Source organism: Protomyctophum parallelum, assembly GCF_964188405.1.
Source record: "Protomyctophum parallelum genome assembly, chromosome: 8".
Classification (NCBI taxonomy): Eukaryota; Metazoa; Chordata; class Actinopteri; order Myctophiformes; family Myctophidae; genus Protomyctophum; species Protomyctophum parallelum.
Genome location: NC_139703.1, coordinates 44,096,454 through 44,117,210, shown reverse-complemented (window position 1 = coordinate 44,117,210; position 20,757 = coordinate 44,096,454). Strand labels below are relative to the sequence as shown.

General features: G+C 45.3%; 1 protein-coding gene across 1 annotated transcript in view; it reads left to right on the top strand.

The window, feature by feature from the left end:
* The window catches only part of LOC310863045 (copine-9-like), a gene marked incomplete at both ends in the record, with an annotated part of 102,030 nt that overhangs the window by 61,651 nt on the left and 19,622 nt on the right, over window positions 1–20,757 (top strand). The window contains 4 exons of the mRNA XM_083771169.1: window positions 4,645–4,708; window positions 6,626–6,729; window positions 12,902–13,006; window positions 19,467–19,508. Coding sequence (XP_083627295.1) covers window positions 4,645–4,708; window positions 6,626–6,729; window positions 12,902–13,006; window positions 19,467–19,508 — 315 coding nt within the window. The remainder of the gene's footprint in view (window positions 1–4,644; window positions 4,709–6,625; window positions 6,730–12,901; window positions 13,007–19,466; window positions 19,509–20,757) is intronic.

The window sequence follows — 20,757 nt, the reverse complement described above, 5'->3', positions numbered from 1 at the left end:
ATCACACACAGAAAATGAACATTGCAGTCTTTCTATATTTGCCTATCTTAGCGTTATTATACCGTCATCAACATGTGTACCATCTTCTGGAGAAAATGTTGGGAAAATAATTATGCACGGTCACATAAACTCCCCGAGGCTGCATACATATTGAACAATTATATCATGTGGACATGTAAGGACATGCAGTGGAGAATGTAAATACCCGTACACAACTGTTCAAGCTACTGTATAGGGCTCCTGCACCGCAAACAGTGGGCAGATGCAGTATACTGCCAGGTAGTAGTGATGAGCACCACTTGATCCAGGGGATCCCCACCACCTTCCACCATCATGAATAAATGCATGACATTAATCATCACTGTGTTTCCATGATGCCATTAGTCACTGTTTCTCTTGCTGCTGGAGCTATAGGCTGCATTTTCAACATGTTTGTCTGGTGGGCTGTGTGTGTGTGTGTGTGTGTGTGTGTGTGTGTGTGTGTGTGTGTGTGTGTGAGACTTTTACACAACATTTTTCTCCCCATTTTCCACTTTCTCTATACATTCCCCTATGTGAGAACATTGCTCTACTATATGTCTTTGATTTATGCTATCCAATTGCAAACATGTGGGCTGCACTGAAGTGCTCGTAATGGACCCCTATCTAAATAATTCAATGTCAAACTAGAAAAAGTGCCCTTCTGGGCACAGGTCTCCACCAGGTTATCCACAGATCCGTGCAGTTAGAGGTAAAAACACTTTACGGCCAGTTATAGCGCCACCTTGAGGTTGAGTTGAAATTGTTGATGTGGCATTTTGTCCTCGGCCTAGTGGGAATGTGGGTGCACAATTTCACAGAAATCACGCGATGTGTTCATGATTTGCAGCATTTTGTTTGAAACTGAGCACTCCTGTGAACTTTGGAAGCCAATCTTAACCAATCAGGATGGAGTGTGAGAAATCTGAAAGACCGGTTTGGTTGAATGGCTCTAGAGAGACTGTGTACCAATTTGCGTGATGTTTGGACAAAAGCTGTAGGTGTGCTGTGCAAAAACTTGTTTTGCACAAAGCGGCCTCCTGGTGGCGCTATAACAGGCCGTTCTGGAAGGTTTGGGGCAGAGGTTCATCGTTGGCATCCAGGGAGTGTGTGTGCAAAATTTGGCATGGACCGGGTAGTTTTGCACAAAGCGGCCTCCTGGTGGCGCTATAACAGGCCGTTCTGGAAGGTTTGGGGCAGAGGTTCATCGTTGGCATCCAGGGAGTGTGTGTGCAAAATTTGGCATCGACCGGGTTAACGGTGGCCGAGATTAGCTGCTAACGGACACACACACACACACACGGACACACGGACGGACAGAGTGCAAAACATACTCTCTCCCCATGCCTTCGGCCTGGTGGAGACAACCAGTCTCTAACAGTTTTATTAGGGCTTTACAGTGAACCACTCTACTCTTATCCTATATATAAACAACACACACTGTGTGTGTGTGTGTGTGTGTGTGTGTGTGTGTGTGTGTGTGTGTGTGTGTGTGTGTGTGTGTGTGTGTGTGTGTGACTTTTACACAACATTTTTCTCCCCATTTTCCACTTTCTCTTACGTATCTCTATACATTCCCCTATGTGAGAACATTGCTCTACTATATGTCTTTGATTTATGCTATCCAATTGCAAACATGTGGGCTGCACTGAAGTGCTCGTAATGGACCCCTATCTAAATAATTCAATGTCAAACCAGTCTCTAACAGGTTTATTAGGGCTTTACAGTGAACCACTCTACTCTTATCCTATATATAAACAACACACACTGTGTGTGTGTGTGTGTGTGTGTGTGTGTGTGTGTGTGTGTATTAGGACAACAAGGTGCAGAGATGGGCAAAATACATTGAAAATGTATTTTGATACAAAATACAAATACTGGGTCAAAAAATGTATCTAAATACAAAATACAAAATACATCTTCCATCCCAGCGAAATACAAATTACAAAATACAAAAAAAGTATTTCAAATATGTATTTCAAATACATGTATTTCAAATACAACAAGGTGCAGAGATGGGCAAAATACATTGAAAATGTAATTTGATACAACAAAATACAAATACTGGGTCAAAAAATGTATCTAAATACAAAATACATCTAATTTCTTCCATCCCAGCGAAATACAAATTACAAAATATTCAAATACTGCCCATCTCTGACAAGGTGTGTGGTTGATTTGCTTCTGTGTGTACTCTTGTCATTCTACTTTTATGAGTACCAGACTTTCTCACAACGATATACAATGAAAGGACATTTTACCAGTCCTTACACGTCTGTAGAAGATCCTCACTGTGTGTGTGTGTGTGTGTGTGTGTGTGTGTGTGTGTGTGTGTGTGTGTGTGTGTGTGTGTGTGTGTGCGTGTGTGCGTGTGCGTGTGCGCGCCAAAGAAAGCGGAATGTGTGTAAAATCTATAATAAACATCTAAACCAGTTTTGCCTTTGAAACTAATATCCCTGCTGAACTGTGTGTGAATGTCAGATCAAGGTCTCAGTGGAACGTGCAAAAAGTCATTAATGGACGGCTTGCAATCAGACAGAGCCTCATACATCAACATCAACGCTCCTTGTCAATGACATGAAGGAGGACCTGATTGATCAGAGAAGGTTATACAAGCATAATTGTGATTAAATCTAGTTTAAATGAACGAGGTTTGAGTTTATATACCTCTTAAATCTAGCCAGGCTCATCCATGCGACTGTCCCAAGAGCCTGCTGTGAGACTGTGCGTGCAGTGCATCCGTGCGTGTACATGTACAGTATGTCTTCATTGACAGTCTGTGCAGTAACATTGCTGTCATAGTTGCAGCTGTGGAAGAAAATTAGAGACATCGATGCCCAGACTCTCAACTAAGAGGCTAAACCGGTTCAATAGTTCAAGGGCACTAGAAAAAGTTGCACAAGGAGGCTGTCATCTCTGTGCATGCATGTGTGCGTTTCGTGCATGCAATTTACAATTTAGGCATTTAGCAGACACTCTTAATCCAGAGCTTTTAGACTTTTAGATTTATAGTAGGCATGAACAAAAACAATACATCAAATACATAAAAAATAGTCATCAAGACTCATACTTAAACAGTGGAAAATCTATATAATACCTGTGTGCGTACATATAGTGTGTTTCATGCGTGCGTGTATTTGTGTTTGTAGACATAAACATGTGTTTGTGTCTACACATGTGACATGGGTGTTTGTTGTATGTTCCTCTGTATTTTGTATCACAATTCCACCATCACCTGCTTATAAGAAAGAGCCATAACAACAACTTTTGTACTGTAATACAAAAAAAAAGCATTTTCTGCTTATTAGACAGTGCCAATGAGAAGAGAGACAGGATAGGAGTGAGAGAGAGGGAATGACAGCAAAAGGTCTTGGGTCCATGAAGCCTGGGCCCCCGGCTGTGGCAAGGACTGTCATGCCTTGATATGTTACCCGCTCTCCCAGGTGAGCTACTGAGGCGCCCTAGAGAGAGTGCCTACTCAAACTAATGCCACTCAGGGTGTAGTGAGACTACATGCATGCAACATAAATGGACAATTTGAATGGCATACCACATTACACAAGGGGATTGTGTCATTAAAAATGACACAATCCCCATAATCAATTTCATGCACACAATGAAAATCGCCCGCCCACTAACAGCCTGCTATACAATAGGGTCTCCTAAGAGATGAATCAATGGAAGATAAGTTGCATTTTTTCTGGCATGGTCTTATGTTTACCTGTAGTTTGAAATGCATTGCGGCCACGTGCTTACCAAAAATACAAGCATCTTGTAGCCTTCCTCTCATCATAATGAGTGTAATAGCAATTTAAAGATATTTAAACACTAGTTTAAATAACTCGAGTACTACTGGTGCCAAGCCTCAATAATAGGGGATTCCCTGTCTCTGCCTCGCTAAAAAATAATAAGAAATGATTTGAATATATACATATATATATATATATATATATATACACACACACACACACACACACACACACACACACACACACACACACACAGAGCACATTTATTCATCTAAATCCAATTGTATTATAATTAAGGAGATTACCTTGAATCACTGAACAGATTGTCCAATATTCCCCCAGAGACCAATTAGTGTGTTAGGGTTTATAGGAATTGAACAGTGACGAGATATTGGCAATGTGCCTTCATGTGAAGGAGATGCCTCTCTCCTTGCCTCCATCCATCCGCTTTTGGATAATTGTGCCTGCTGAGAAACTGAGAATTTGGGGTCAGCACCTTTGTCACAGTTTGTGTGATTAGTCACTATAATGCAGAGTGACGGGCTGCAATAATACCAGCAGCTGCATTGCCATTGATTACGTGTGTGTGTGCGTGCGTGCGTGCGTGGGTGAGCGTGTCTGTGCGTGCATTTGTGTCCACCTGGATTCTAACCATGGCATGGAAAACCAAATATCTACCACTCATTTAAAGGGGAATCCCTCCTGGTCAAGGGAGCTTCCATTCAGCCAAAGGAGGATGTCCAATGTGCCCACGTGGGGTTTGAATCCAGGGCGTTCCATCATAGAACTGGACAGTGCAGTAATACCGGTTGACTTCTTTGCCCAACAGAGTGAATTATCACTGACATAATTCTCTCTCTCTCTCTCTCTCTCCAAGTGGGATCCCTGGGAAGAAGTGTGGAAGCATCATCTTCACAGCTGAGGAGCTCAGTAACTGCAGGGTTGGTATCATTCAGATTCAGATGACACCTTGCTCTGCTGCTACGTACGCACAGACACAGACACAGACACAGACACAGACACAGACAGACAGATCAGTAACAAAGTGAATAGGACCGGGACCTAGAAGATTTCAGTCTGAAAACAGCACTGTCCGATTTGCAAGTTGATAGGCAGTGTCTAGGCATAGACGATAGGCAAGTGCTCAACCCTACTAGGCGACTTCAGTCAAATTATAGATACTCCCGGTCAAATGTTACTCAACTACAAGTAAAGGTTTCTGATTGTAATGAGCCTTCACACCTGCCAAACGAAGCGCACTTTCTGACAATGTGCAGCAGGATTCGTTTTAATCGCAGCAAAGCTCTCTGGTATGAATGTGACCTTAGTTATTGTCCACCACTGCTAATTGGGTGTGAAATGAGTTCTGATCATTCATCATCATCAACATGATACGTGAAAGGGCATTCTCAGCGAGCGTCAGCATTGGATGACCGATGTAGAGTGACCCCCTGACTTCGATCATTAATTTAGGTAAAAAATAAAGTATGGTATGTACGGTAATCATATAGAAATGTGTCCTTTTCGCCTTTTCATTTCATTTGTCAGCGTCTGTCATAACAACGGAGAAGGTGATTTACCACTCGAAGTAATTATGACAGATTCTCATGAATTATTCAGGAAGTAGTTTTTTTCTTGCACGGTGGGTAAATAATTAGACTCTCCCAATCAAAGGGAGATACCACAGTGTGCACGTACACCACACACACAAACGCAAATGCAATCACAATGTCAACATATGCACACACTGACGCACGCACGCATGCACGCACACACACACACACACACACACACACACACACACACACACACACACACACACACACACACACACAGTTCTCATAGATAGAAGCTCCATAGCAGTGAATTAAATTATTGGCATGTTATTTTGTACAATATGGATTACATCATACATTATGGATGTGAGGAGAGTTCCGGAAATCACACTGAAGTCTAAACTATGGCATGGCAAGTAACATTAGCCTGGTGGGTCCCAGATATTTGCTGAGTGTGTAGCTTAAAGCAGACATTCACATTTATTAATAATGGTTCACTGGGCACATTCTGTGGAGAAATACGCCTACGAAATTTCTCAATGGATTGGTGTCTGTGTGAAATACCAAACATTTGTCAATGCAACTATATATTCCTCAAGGCCAAGAAACCCATGCTGACTTTTGAGAGACCCCATGGGGGCCAGTTGTTCCACTTCCAATTAATATTCTACATTTATCTCTTGATAATAACCAAGTCTAATGTAATATATGAGATTGAGGATTTGGATCAGGATTTGTTTTTTATTATAGTATTGTACTATAACTCTGCAATATTGTATAATTAAAAATGTCACTTAATATTCAACAATCCTCAAGTATGAAGTATGAGGACAATGGTATGCTTAGTGTTTAATCAAATGAGCCTCAGGATTAAGACTTGGTATGCAATTACGTGTTCTGGAATTTAAAGAGTCAAATAAGGTTTCTTAAAATGTTCACAAGCCTTATTAGCCTGTGTCTATTTTCACAAATGAGATTAAAAAACATTTACATTAAATTTAAAACATGTAACACTATACTTAAATACTTTTAACACCATCAATAATTAATACTATCAACATTCTAAGCGTGCCCACACCGTTTCTTCAGAAACAGTATTTTCTAGGTAGTTTTTATTATTAATCATGAATGATGTTTTTTAATTATAATTTGCCACATTTATATTTCAGTTATTTCAGATTATAACAAGTATAGTGCTAGATTCAGTTGTATATTCAGCTTTCTATTGAGCTCAGACACTAATTCTTAAATAAATGCTTAACTTCATGGTAACCAGGAACTATATTTGTCTTGTTCTCACAGGATATAGCTACCATGCAGTTGTGTGCCAACAAGCTGGACAAGAAAGACTTCTTTGGCAAGTCGGATCCCTTTTTGGTCTTCTACCGCAGCAACGAGGACGGGACGTAAGTGTGTTTGTGTGAGTGCAAGTGTGTGTGTCTTCATTTGCAATATACCGCCCATCTGTCAGTTGTTGAGCCAAGTTCAGTGTGTTGGCCTGCTGGCCACGAATACACGAAGACTCACCCCGTTTCTGTTTTCCTCCCAGAATTTTCCCCAGTGAGGGGTGGCAGAGGCTGGACAGCAGACGGCTGGATTTTGAATTTCTCTAACTATAAACTTTCATGACAGCAGACAGCTGTACAAATATAATTTATGAAAAGCTACTACAGTGAAGTCTGTTCACAGAAGTTGTTGTAGGCTATGTGGGGATTATCTGACGAGGTACCATTTGAGGGGGCAAAACCTTACATATACTAAATAATACTAAATTGTTTATAGGGTCAATATAAGTAATATAATATAGCCTTTCCACAGGAGTATCTTTTTATATTCTTCCAAAAAGAATACAAACAGCCAATAGCATATTACAAAGTTATCCCCCTCACTGGGGAAAATTCCGGGAGGAAAAACGGGCACGCACCGGGGTGAGTCTTCTTGTTACCCTGGCCACTATTGTCACGGTACCGAGAACTGGCGGACCCAAATGCAGACACAGACAAAAGTTCGACAGTTCAAGGGTGTTTATTGAAAAACAAACTGGCAGGCAGGCAGAGCAGAGCAAACAGGCTGGTCAGAGCAAGGGCTGGCAGGCAGGCAGGCAGGCAGGCAGGTGTGGTCTGAGGAGGAGGAGAGGAGAGCGGTGAGAACAGGCAAAATGCAAAAACTAAATCACTAGAAAACACAAGAAAACTGAAGTTCACTGGGAACAAACACTGGCGTATACTGGCTAGAAAGTCTACTACCACTGTGGTTGATTTAACAATCTGGCACTGGTGATGTGGTCTTTATAGGCTGGAGATGATGAGCTGATGGCAGGCAGGAGCGTAGATGGGGATGAAGGGACTGGAAACAGGTGAGCCAAATGGTAAATGGAGCCAAGCCTACGCCCACACATAGAACAGACACTGACAAGACAGAGACAAACAAGAAAACCACAGCCCTGCCTGGGACTTTGACAGTGCCCCCCCCTCACGGAACGCCTCCAGGAGTTCCACCAGGCTTGTCAGGGTGTTGCTGATGGTAATCGGTGATTAGGGATGGATCCAGAATGAAGCGACGTGGTACCCAACATCTCTCCTCAGGACCATAGCCCTCCCAATCAACCAGGTACTGGAATCCCTTCCCTCTGCGACGCACGTCTAGCAGCCGCCGGGCGGTGTACGCTGGATGGTCGTCAATGATACGGGGGGGAGGAGGGGGCGCATCCGGAGGAGACAGCGGACTCGTCAACACCGGTTTCAACAGAGAGACATGGAAGGTGGGGTGGATCTTCATGTGACGAGGGAGCCTGAGCTTGACAGTCGAAGGGTTGATGATGGAGAGCACCTCATAAGGACCCACATAACGGGGGGAGAGCTTCCTTGAATCAGTCTTCAGGGGGAGGTCCTTAGTAGACAGCCACACACGCTGACCTGGCTGGTACGTGGGGGCTGGGGTCCGATGGCGATCGGCAAACTTTCTGTTCCGTTCCACGGAACTGAGCAAGGCAGCTCGTGCATCCTTCCACACCTTGCGACAGCGTCGTAGGTGAGCCTGAACCGATGGGACGGCGATGTCATCCTCCTCGGCTGGAAAGAGAGGTGGCTGGTACCCCAAAGAACCCTCAAATGGAGACTTGCCCGTGGCAGCACAGGTCAGAATTGTGGGCGTATTCGATCCACAGCAGGTGGGTGCTCCAGGAGGAGGGATTCTTGGCCGCCACACAACGCAGTGCAGCTTCTAGGTCCTGGTTGGCTCGCTCTGTCTGTCCGTTAGTTTGTGGGTGGTAACCAGAAGATAGACTCACAGATGCTCCGAGGGCACGACAGAAAGCCCTCCATACATGTGAGATGAACTGGGGTCCCCTGTCGGAAACAATATCCACAGGGACGCCATGGAGCCGAAAGACATGGTAAGCAAGGAGGTCAGCTGTTTCAAGCGATGTGGGCAGTTTAGGGAGAGCCACAAAATGCACAGCCTTAGAGAATCTGTCCACAATAGTCAGAATGACCGTGTTGCCTTGGGATGGAGGAAGACCCGTGACGAAGTCCAAAGCCATGTGCGACCAGGGTCGACTAGGTACAGGCAGAGGACGGAGCAAGCCAGCAGGCGGCTGATGAGAAGCTTTCCCACGAGCGCACACAGCGCAAGCAGACACAAAAGCACGGGTGTCACGGGCAATGGAGGTCCACCAGAAGTGCCGTTTGAGGAGAGACAGAGTGCGGCCGACCCCTGGATGGCAGGCAAAGCGGGAAGCATGTGCCCAGAGGAGGACCCGCGAGCGAACAGACTAGGGGACGAAGAGACGGTTTGCGGGTCCGTTGCCTGGATCCGGTTGGACCCGTTGAGCCTCTCGCACCAGTGACTCAATCTCCCACATCACAGCTGCCACCACACAGGAAGAGGGAAGGATCGACTCCGGCTGGCCAGTGGATCCTTCAGTGGAGAACTGGCGTGACAGGGAATCCGCCTTCAAGTTACGAGAACCAGGACGGTAAGTCAGGGTGAAGCGGAACCGACCAAAATACAGGGCCCATCGAGCCTGGCGGGAGTTGAGGCGCTTCGCAGACTGGATGTAAGCAAGATTCTTATGGTCTGTCCACACAATGAACGGATGTTCAGCACCCTCCAGCCAGTGCCTCCATTCCTCCAAGGCGAGCTTCACAGCCAACAGCTCCCTGTTCCCCACATCATAGTTGCGCTCAGCAGAGTTCAAAAGATAAGAATAGAAGGCACAGGGATGGAGCTTCCCATCTGTAGCGGACCTCTGGGACAGGATTGCCCCCACCCCGGTGTCTGAAGCGTCGACTTCTACGACAAACTGACGGGATGAGTCAGGGTGGACGAGAACCGGTGCCGTGGTGAACCGCCTCTTCAACTCCTTAAACGCAGCCTCAGCCTCCGCGTTCCAGGTAAAAGGAGTCAACGAGGATGTCAGCTTGTTAAGGGGTGCTGCAACACTGCTGTAGTTTCTGATGAACCTTCTGTAGAAGTTGGCAAAACCAAGGAACCGTTGAAGATGCTTTAAAGATGCGGGTCGAGGCCAGTTCTCCACCGCCTGCACCTTCTCAGGGTCCGCCTTCACCTGGCCATTCTCAACGATGAACCCGAGGAATGTGGTAGACTGGACATGGAATTCACATTTCTCTGCTTTAACAAAGAGCTGGTTCTCCAAAAGACGCTGCAACACTTGTCGGACATGCACCACGTGTTCCTCATGGTTGCGGGAGTAAATCAGGATGTCATCTAGGTAAACAAACACAGTACGGTTGATTAGGTCACGGAGGACATCATTGACCAGTGCCTGGAATACACCTGGAGCATTAGTGAGCCCAAATGGCATGACAAGATATTCAAAATGGCCGATGGGTGTCTTAAAAGCGGTCTTCCACTCATCTTCAGCCCGGATACGAACAAGGTGGTATGCATTACGCAGGTCTAGCTTGGAAAAAATAGTTGCCTCCTGAATGGGCTCAAAAGCGGATGCCAGCAATGGTAATGGATATTTGTTTTTAACAGTGATGTCATTGAGGCCTCGATAGTCAATGCAGGGGCGTAATGAACCATCTTTCTTACCCACGAAGAAGAACCCAGCGCCAACTGGGGAAGAAGAGGGCCGAATGATGCCAGCTGCCAATGACTCGTGGATGTATTTCTCCATGCTCTCTCTCTCTGGGCGAGACACGTTGTAGAGACGACTAGTAGGCAGTGGAGCCCCTTCATGCAGGTTGATGGCACAGTCATACGGGCGGTGCGGTGGTAATGATAGGGCACGTTGCTTACTGAAAACCTCTCCAAGGTTATGGTATTCAGCAGGAACACCAGAAAGGTCTGGAGGCTCCATAATAGCTGGGGAGCTGGCACCCTCAGATGGTGAACGAGCAGACCGTAAGCAGGTTGAGAGACAATACGGACTCCAGCTCACCACCTTGCCTGCCGCCCAGTCAATATGTGGATTGTGTAGTTGTAGCCATGGCTGACCTAGAACGATAGGTACATTAGGAGAGGAAATGACATAGAACTGAATTTGTTCATGATGATTACCGGACACAAGGAGGTGGACGGGTTCGGTACGGTGAGTCACACGGGCCAGAGGATTGCCATTGAGAGCATTAGCTTGCATAGGTGAGGTGAGTGGTTCAAGTGAAATGCCCAACTGGGAAACTACAGACATGTCTAGGAAGCTTTCGTCTGCCCCTGAATCAACAAGAGCAAGCAGTGACAATGACTGAGTATGCAAACTAAGAGTGGCATGAAATTCCATACGGGATCGGGTTTTGGGGGAATATGAAACATGACTCACCAGAACCCCCACTGCTACTGATGAGTCATCTCTTTTGGCCGTGTAGGACATGTGGCGATGTGGTGGTTTGGCTGGCCACAGTAAAAACACACCCCCATCTTCCTTCGGCGGAGGCGTTCATCTGGTGTGAGATGGGCCCGGCCCAATTGCATAGGTTCTTCCCCAGAAAACTCAGCAGGAGGAGGAGGACGTCCAAACTCAGCAGGCGGGGCTCTGTAGTTTCCTCCGACAGAGGGCGCTGTAGGACTAGGTGGAGAGGGTTCTGCCTGCCACTGAGCCATCTGGTCCGACATCTTGATGGCAGTGGTAATTGCCTCATCCAGGGAAGGCTGTTCCTTCCTCAAGGCCATCTCTCTGCCAACGCTGCGGGTGAGCCCACTCTGAAAGGCGGTTAGCAGTGCCGGCTCATTCCACCCTGACTCAATCGCTAAAGCTCTGAACTCACTGGCAAACTCTCTCACCGTTCGCCTGCCCTGCCGAAGTCTTAACAGTTGTTGACCAGCCTGCTGCCCTCTAATTGGATGATCATAAATAAGTTTTAACTCAGCAGTGAACAGGGCAAAAGTCTGAACAGCAGGTGAATCCTGCTCATGCAAAGCATTAAAATAGCTGAGAGGAGGCCCCTCCAATAGGCTGGCTACATAAGCAATTTTAGCTGCCTCATAAGTGAATCGAGAAGGCTGAGCATTGAAAACTAGCTGGATTTGAGTAACAAACTGACGACAAGTATTTGGATTACCAGAGTACTTTGCAGGTGGAGGAATATGGGGCTCTGCAGCAGGAGCGACTGGAAGCATTTGAGCAACAGCGTCAGCAGCAGGTTGTTGATGGAGCTGAGGTGGAGGTGTGTGGCTGATGGCAGTCAGTTGGTTTGAGATCTCAGCCACGCTATCCATGAGAGACTTTAGCATTTGCTCGTGAGTTCCCAAACACTGCCCCTGTTTGATAATGGCCTCCTTAACTCTGTCATAGTCTGCTGGGTCCATTCTGGCCAGATTGTTCTGTCACGGTACCGAGAACTGGCGGACCCAAATGCAGACACAGACAAAAGTTCGACAGTTCAAGGGTGTTTATTGAAAAACAAACTGGCAGGCAGAGCAGAGCAAACAGGCTGGTCAGAGCAAGGGCTGGCAGGCAGGCAGGCAGGCAGGTGTGGTCTGAGGAGGAGGAGAGGAGAGCGGTGAGAACAGGCAAAATGCAAAAACGAAATCACTAGAAAACACAAGAAAACTGAAGTTCACTGGGAACAAACACTGGCGTATACTGGCTAGAAAGTCTACTACCACTGTGGTTGATTTAACAATCTGGCGCTGGTGATGTGGGAAGGCCGGGTCTTTATAGGCTGGAGATGATGAGCTGATGGCAGGCAGGAGCGTAGATGGGGATGAAGGGACTGGAAACGGGTGAGCCAAATGGTAAATGGAGCCAAGCCTACGCCCACACACACGCCCACACATAGAACAGACACTGACAAGACGGAGACAGACAAGAAAACCACAGCCCTGCCTGGGACTGTGACAACTATATGGACAACAACACTAGTTTCCAACAGCTACTGAGAAGCTGCTAGCTCAACACAATCTGCTCTTTGAGGAGTTTTTAAAGTGTGCGCCCATAATTTTACAGCCAGCAGTGATTGGTATGGGTACACCATTTATGTACTGTATAATTCATGCCACCTGCAATACCGGGTTGATCCAGGGTATTTGAGTGAAACGGCACAGCCATCCAGATGGGTCCTATTGCGTTTGTCATGTTCACAGCGTTGAACGATGTATTCTGTGTGCTTGCAGGTTCACCATCTGTCACAAGACCGAGGTGATCAAAAACAACCTGAACCCAGTTTGGCAACCATTCACCATTCCTGTGCGAGCCCTCTGCAATGGAGACTTTCACAGGTAGGACCATGCAGAGAAGTCAGAGGGAACGTGGAAGTTGTTGTGGTTGAATGCGTATACTCATGCATGTACTGTACTGTATCTGTAGCCTTTATAAACACACAATGTCTCCATCCATTGATAAATAAGGAATTTGTTGTGTTACTTGCAGGCCAACTAAAACAAGAGATCAGCACAAAGACTAACATATATTTATCTTATTCATGTCTGTCTGTTTCTTCCTGGTAGCAGCATGCATGTATGAGCTAAATGGCACTAAAAATAAAATCCATGTAATCACTTATTGGGCCAATTAACTGATCTGATGCAATATTGCAAACTATTTTTTATGTTCTACGCCTGTGTGCAAACACCAGCCGCTTGTAATTATGCAAGAGTGATTATGTCTCTGGGTGTGTGTTCATTTAACACTGAGCATTTAGCTGGGAGCATGCTGGGAGCTGTTGTAAGTGTACTGGTCCGTGGTGGTCAGAATAATGCCAGCAGTCGGCCGTGCGTGCTGTGTCAGGCCAGCACTGGTGTTATTGGAATCAACGCGGAGGCAAGCCACTGAGGCACGCACGCACCCATCTATCTATCGTGTTTGTACAGTTATGAAATTTAATTTGTTTTGAAGTAAATCAAACGTTTATGCAATCAAAATGTATTATCAACACCCCCATAGCCCTGTGTATTTTCATAATCTTATAGCATTCCCAAAACAATTATTATTATCATCGGGTTGGAATTGGATAGTTAAATGCATTTTGCCTCTGGACAGCCGCACCCGAGAAAGACAGCGTGAGTGTGTGGGTGAGAGGGAGAGAGAGAGAGAGAGACAGTGCACTAAGTGACACTTCACAGTTATGTTATGAACACTGCAGACTCGCGCTGTCGAGCTTTTTTCATCAAACATGGCAAAAACTGATCAAACTGAAAAGATGTGATAATCTTTTTAATTGATAGAAATTCATTATTATCTATGAATTTTCTTTATTTTATAGTTGTCATGATTGGAGACAAAATTGTTGTTTATATAGCACCTTTATCCAATTGGTGCTTTACATAGATTGTGCATTACATTCACCCATTCATCCACTGATGGTGGAGGACACCATGCAAGGCACCAACCTGCACATCGGGAGCAATTAGGGGTTCAGCGTCTTTCTCAAGGACACTTGAGTTTCACGGTTTCCATGCTGCCACTCTACCCCTGAGCCACTGCCACCCCACTCTACCCCTGAGCCACTGCCACCCCAGTGATGCTGCCTCTCTACCCCTGAGCCACTGCCACCCCACTCTACCCCTGAGCCACTGCCACCCCAGTGATGCTGCCACTCTACCCCTGAGCCACTGCCACCCCACTCTACCCCTGAGCCACTGCCACCCCACTCTACCCCTGAGCCACTGCCACCCCAGTGATGCTGCCACTCTACCCCTGAGCCACTGCCACCCCACTCTACCCCTGAGCCACTGCCACCCCAGTGATGCTGCCACTCTACCCCTGAGCCACTGCCACCCCACTCTACCCCTGAGCCACTGCCACCCCACTCTACCCCTGAGCCACTGCCAGCCCACTCTACCCCTGAGCCACTGCCACCCCACTCTACCCCTGAGCCACTGCCACCCCACTCTACCCCTGAGCCACTGCCACCCCATGCTGCCACTCTACCCCTGAGCCACTGCCACCCCAGTGATGCACAATATAATAATAATAACTCTACCCCTGAGCCACTGCCAGCCCAGTGATGCACAATATAATAATAATAACTCTACCCCTGAGCCACTGCCACCCCAGTGATGCACAATATAATAATAATAACTCTACCCCTGAGCCACTGCCAGCCCAGTGATGCACAATATAATAATAATAATAACTCTACCCCTGAGCCACTGCCAGCCCAGTGATGCACAATATAATCGGTAGCGAATCGGCCATATCGGCCATAAAAATACCATATCGGTATCGGATCGGTCTCAAAATAAAAAAAATATATTGATGACGCAATACTAATGTGACCATCAATGGCTAAATTCTACATTTAATACATCTCATTCAATAGACATTCATTAGTGAAAACAGACTCTTTTTTTATTTACTTATTTACTTTTTTTTTTCTTTTTTTTTTTCACTTAATTTTTATTGAAGGAAGAAACATACACAACTGACAAGACTATACAGAAAGAAAAAAGACAAAAAGTAAACGGAAAAAAAAGGCTGCATTTCTCATATTACAAAAAACTTTCAATGAAATCCAATTGCAATATCGCTAGGCTGAGAGAAGAGATTCCACTTTTCCCACTTTTTATAGAATTTATCTTGTAGTCTAAGTATGAATGTTAGTTTTTCCAAGAGGATCTTGATTAAATATTTATCATGTGTTAGAAACTCTTCAGGGATATTTCCCAACAGTAGAAAAGAAACAGACAGAAGTATCTCAAAACACAGAATGGTCTCCAAGGTGGAATGGATGTCCTGCCAGTATTTCTGAATTTTAGGACAAGACCAGAAAATATGAGCGTGGCCCGCTCCCTTGTGGCCACACTGTCTCCAGCAAGGCTGATCTGTTTTCAGTTGTCTCGATTTAATTTTGGGTGTAATAAAAAATCTCATTAGGTTCTTCCAACAGAATTCTCTCCACATTCTTGAATTGGTGGATGTAATTTGTGTATTGCACATGTTTGCCCATTCTTCTGATGTGATGGTAATCTCCAACTCTTTTTCCCAATTAGTTTTAATGTACTCTGTGGAGTTGACCCTAGCTGAAACCAGGGCATTATAAATACTGGATACTACTCTTTTGGACTCATGCTTATATGCCTGAATAAAAACCTGTATGAGATCGTTTGAGGCCACCGGCTCGGATGCTTTCACCTCCCCCACTTATTTACTTTTTTTATTATTATTATTATTATTATTCTATTAACAGGCATTGGGCCAAGCCCCTATAGGGCCTAGGCTTGTTTCCATTGTGGTCCTCTGCATAATATTGGAATCGGTCAGAATCGGTATCCGCAGTCGGAGATCGGTCATCATTTCATAATTGGTGCACCCTGTTGATAACAATTAGTAATTGTTATCAACACCGTGATAACCAATAGTAATGAGCCTAATTTAATTGTTATCAACACCATGATAACCAATAGTAATTAGCCTAATTTAATTGTTATCAACACCATGATAACCAATAGTAATGAGCCTAATTTAATTGTTATCAACACCATGATAACCAATAGTAATTAGCCTAATTTAATTGTTATCAACACCGTGATAACCAATAGTAATGAGCCTAATTTCCGCTGTAATCTGAAGACTCGCCTCTTCAGACTGCATGGCCGTAACACTTGACCAAGCCTTGACGACCATGCAGTCTTAAATGCAAAGGTATTCAGATATTGTGTTTTTGATGATACTGTTATACCGATGCTATAGGTTCTTGATTTACCTATACAGTATGATTCTAGTTCACATTTGCATTTGATTTACTGTATGTGTTTAACTTGTTTAATTGCTAAATACCTACATTGTAAAATGCTACATTCTCATTAACTTAAATTTTCTGTCCATCTGCTTCACTCCTTGTCTTTCTCTCTCTCTCACACACACACACACACACACACACACACACACACACACACACACACACACACACACACACACACACACACACACACACACACACACACATTTCGATTTCTTTATTTGAGTCCACATTTATAAAATACATTATCAAGGACACAAATATTTTCAGTTGCTTCTGATATACCACGCACTCGAAACATCACGTGTCTCAGCGCTTGAGTCCAAACAAGCCCTAAATGTACAGAATATAGGCAACACATGAACTTATTCACAGCCAACATTGGTCACTGCAGTCTGTCATATTACCAACACCGAAAGTAAATCATGGGTACAAAAAACACCTTCTCCTCCAAATAGACCGACTGCCTATAATGGAAGAGATTGAACAGTATGTTGCAAGCTGCTTTGCCTTACACTTGGACAACCCTATAATCCTCAAGCCTCTGACCACTAGCCTGTGGACATGGCCCAGGCTGCCAAATATAAAAACAATGAGCTGACATGTATAGCCCAGTTGTATAATGGTCTGTACTAATGGTTGATATGTTACTTGTTTAGTAAGGAAAGCTTCCTCTAAACTTGAATCAAAAGCACAGCCAACTTCAGTTCCAATAGAAAAACCTCTCTGCGGCTCTCGTCAATTATAATGACATCTGGTGTATTTGCAGTTATATTTGCAAACACGGTTGGGTCATTGCATTGAAACATTTCTGGTTTCACACAGGAATTTTTGTGAAACACAACGGAGGAATGAAACATAGGTGACACATCTTTGGCAATAATGTTCACAATTCTGTCATGCCTGGCTATAATATTATACAGTCCTTTGTAGATATTACAGCCGTTTAATATATGAGACATAGATTATGTGGTCTGATGCTGTCCATGGTGTAGACAGTGAGGGTCATGATTATTGGGATACCAGATTGATAGATTCAGTTTGGTTGGCAGCACTTGAAAATGAAAATGTCCTCATCAATCGCTGCATTTTTTAGAATTGAGTGGGACACAAAGTGATCAGCTGATTGGAGGCACGCAAGCTTCCCTTGCAGCCGTAGTCCTGTCCAGCGCCGTTTCTATGCTGCTCTCTGAGCGCTAGAAGATGCGCACGCGAGCCGTTGTTAGGGAGCGCGCTTGTTGTTCCGTCGTCGCGGCTTACTGTTGCGCGAGCGTTGATTGACAGGTCAGTGATCACAGATTCAGAGACGTGCACCGTCTCGTTGTCCGCTCCTTTCCACTCCAAAGAGACACCAGTCCAGTTACACAGATCGTTCAGATCAGGCCAGTCAGAGTTTACACCAAAACCAGTTGTGTTGGTATCCAATTTACCACTGGGCTTCTTTTTGAACCCGAGGAAGCGTCTCTTGTTTTGGGGACCTTGCGTCACTCCAGATCGAGAATTAGCGAGGCTCTGGCGAGCTCTCTGACTGCCCGATCGTCACTGTTAAGCATGTTTAATAGGTGGGAAAGGCGTGTGGATATATATGTCCATTCAATGTTCGGTATCCCGAGCCCTCCCTCCCGTTTACTGTGGAATATGAAGTCACGGGTTGTGTGTGTGCTCAGGCCAAACCATTCTCTCACTCGCTGTACAGTTTTGTTGTTCAAGTCATACAGTACCTTCTTTGGTATATGAACATTGGAAAATAGATGTTGTATTTTGGACAGGGCGACCTGCCCAATCGCTTCCAGCTTCATAACCAGTGGGAGAGGAGAGAAATGTATCAGGTCTTCGTCTAGCCTGGCCGTGTAATCTGCCGCAATCTCGTCCACTTGCGCTGTCCACTCCCCGGCGACATTACATTTGTGTCCGAGGTAGCTGTAAGTTTCGTGGCGTGCATAGACTCTGATTGGTACATTGCTTATTGTGAATGATGGGATTTTGTCTGATTTGGCATGATGCCAGCGATTACCTCCGCTCCTCCTCTCATAAAAGACAGCAAATTTAGCTTGTTTCACCTGTAGTCCAGACCACTCTAAGAAGGAGTCAGTCCTGGAAAGCATGTCTTTTATTACTCCCTCGTGTCGGGAACATACGAACACGTCGTCTGCGTACCCCTGCACAGGGTTGGGGGAATACACATAAGGCGCACACTGGCACATCCATTGTAGCCATCCATTGATTGCCAGCACAAAGTTCACCGCGCTCCACGGGCAGCCTGTTTTTATGCCCAGTTGTAGGGGGATTGGGTCCGTGAGCCTTTTGCCACATATCACTTGGATAAATGAGTCCTTATAGACATCCTTGACTATGTCTATATACACCTGGGGCAGATGGATTTCCTCCAGGGATCTAAACATAATGTCGTGCGCCAGGGTTCCAAATGCGTCACGGAAATCTAAAAACACTGCGTAAAAGCGGGATGACTCTTAAAATCATCGATACTGGTCTTAAGGCAAAAGGCATGTTCATTCATTCCTTGCCTCTCTATGTAGGCCTTTTGTGTTGTGGACAGAATATTATTTTCCACTAGCCGTGGCAAGATGCGAGAGAGGAGGCATTTCATGAACACCTTGTACACAGTTGGGAGGAGGGATACGTCTCTCCATGTAGTCGGGTCGTCTGGGATGTTACCTTTTTTAGGTATTCTGTGAACGAGGGCACCTTTCCATGAGTCGGGTACTCTCTTGTTCTCCAGACATACATTAAAGATGTGGGTTAAAGTCCTACATGTATATGAGTTTGTGCTTTTGATTGTTTCATATGTCACCCCGTCTACACCACTTGCTTTATAATTGGGTAAATTATCGATTACCCTTTTCACACACACGCACGCACGCACGCACGCACGCACGCACACACACACACACACACACACACACACACGATGATGCACAGTTTGCACACGCTTGTATCTCACCTCTCTGTCTCTCTCTCTTGTCTTCCCTTCTCACCAGGACAGTCAAGGTGGATGTGTATGATTGGGACAGAGATGGAAGGTACTCTCCTCTCCTCTCCTCTCCTCTCCTCTCCTCTCCTCTCCTCTCCTCTCCTCTCCTCTCCTCTCCTTTTCCTGCCACCTCCCATAAGACACCCTCTACGTCTTCATTTCCTACCCAGACAAAAATCTGCCTCAAATGTCACACATTGTACTTTGTGACCATAGCTGGTCATCCTTTTGGTCATATATTGTTAGGAAACAGAAAGGACTCCACCTGCCCAGCATCAGCAGGGAGATAAATTAAACCAAAGCCAGACAAAGGGTATAAGAGGACAGCTATACTGTATATATTTTGTAGAGAAATCCTCCTTTTGCTTCTTTTTATTGCATCTTTTTCTTTTCTCCATATCACTCTTTTATTCCTTTATCACTATACTCCCATCAGTATTCTGCCTATAGTGCCTATGGTTATTTGTATCTGATGTTCACTCTTTTCTCTCTGTCCTTTTATTTTCCTTTCATCTCTTACTTTATGTCATCTCTCTGTGGGGTTGAAGATGCATAGTGTGCCCCTGGAGAATCCCCCTCTAAATACCATGAGCGTCATCGTGATAACAGTGTCGTGCAGACATTCTGATCTGCAGGGCATGCATTAAGCTGAAATGTGCACATGCACACGCGACCACACACACACACACACACACACACACACACACACACACACACACACACACACACACACACACACACACACACACACACTACTTCAGTAAAAAAGAACCCACTAGACAACGGCATGGCTGGACTTGCAATAGCTTCAGTACTTAGAATTTTCAATTTAGGCAAAGTGTGAGTTCTAAGTAAGCAATAAGTATTCTTTTCTTGTCTTGTCATATTCTTTGTTTATTGTCCATGTTGTACTTGCTTGGGGCTCCGCCAGCCGCCAGGAAACACCTCATCATGAGCCTTGATCCCCAAGCTCTGACACATCTCAGGCGCTTGCCAGTCCACATTAGAGGTGTGGAAATTAATTGATTCTAAGATGCATTGCGATGTGACCGTGGATGATTCAGCATGGACTTATTGAAGCCGGCTGGGGGAGGCATTCTTGGGTATGGGGACAATAGTGTACCACTTGAAGCAAGTAGGGACCACGGAAAGGCCAAGGTGGAGAGGTTGAATATGTTGCCAGGAGGTCAGCGCAGGTCTGGATGATCTCCTGACCGGAGAGCCTGTCTGGTCTGCAGCTTCTTTCCTGACGTTCACCCCTTTTCAGCATCCTCCTCACGTCCTACTCTATGTACGAG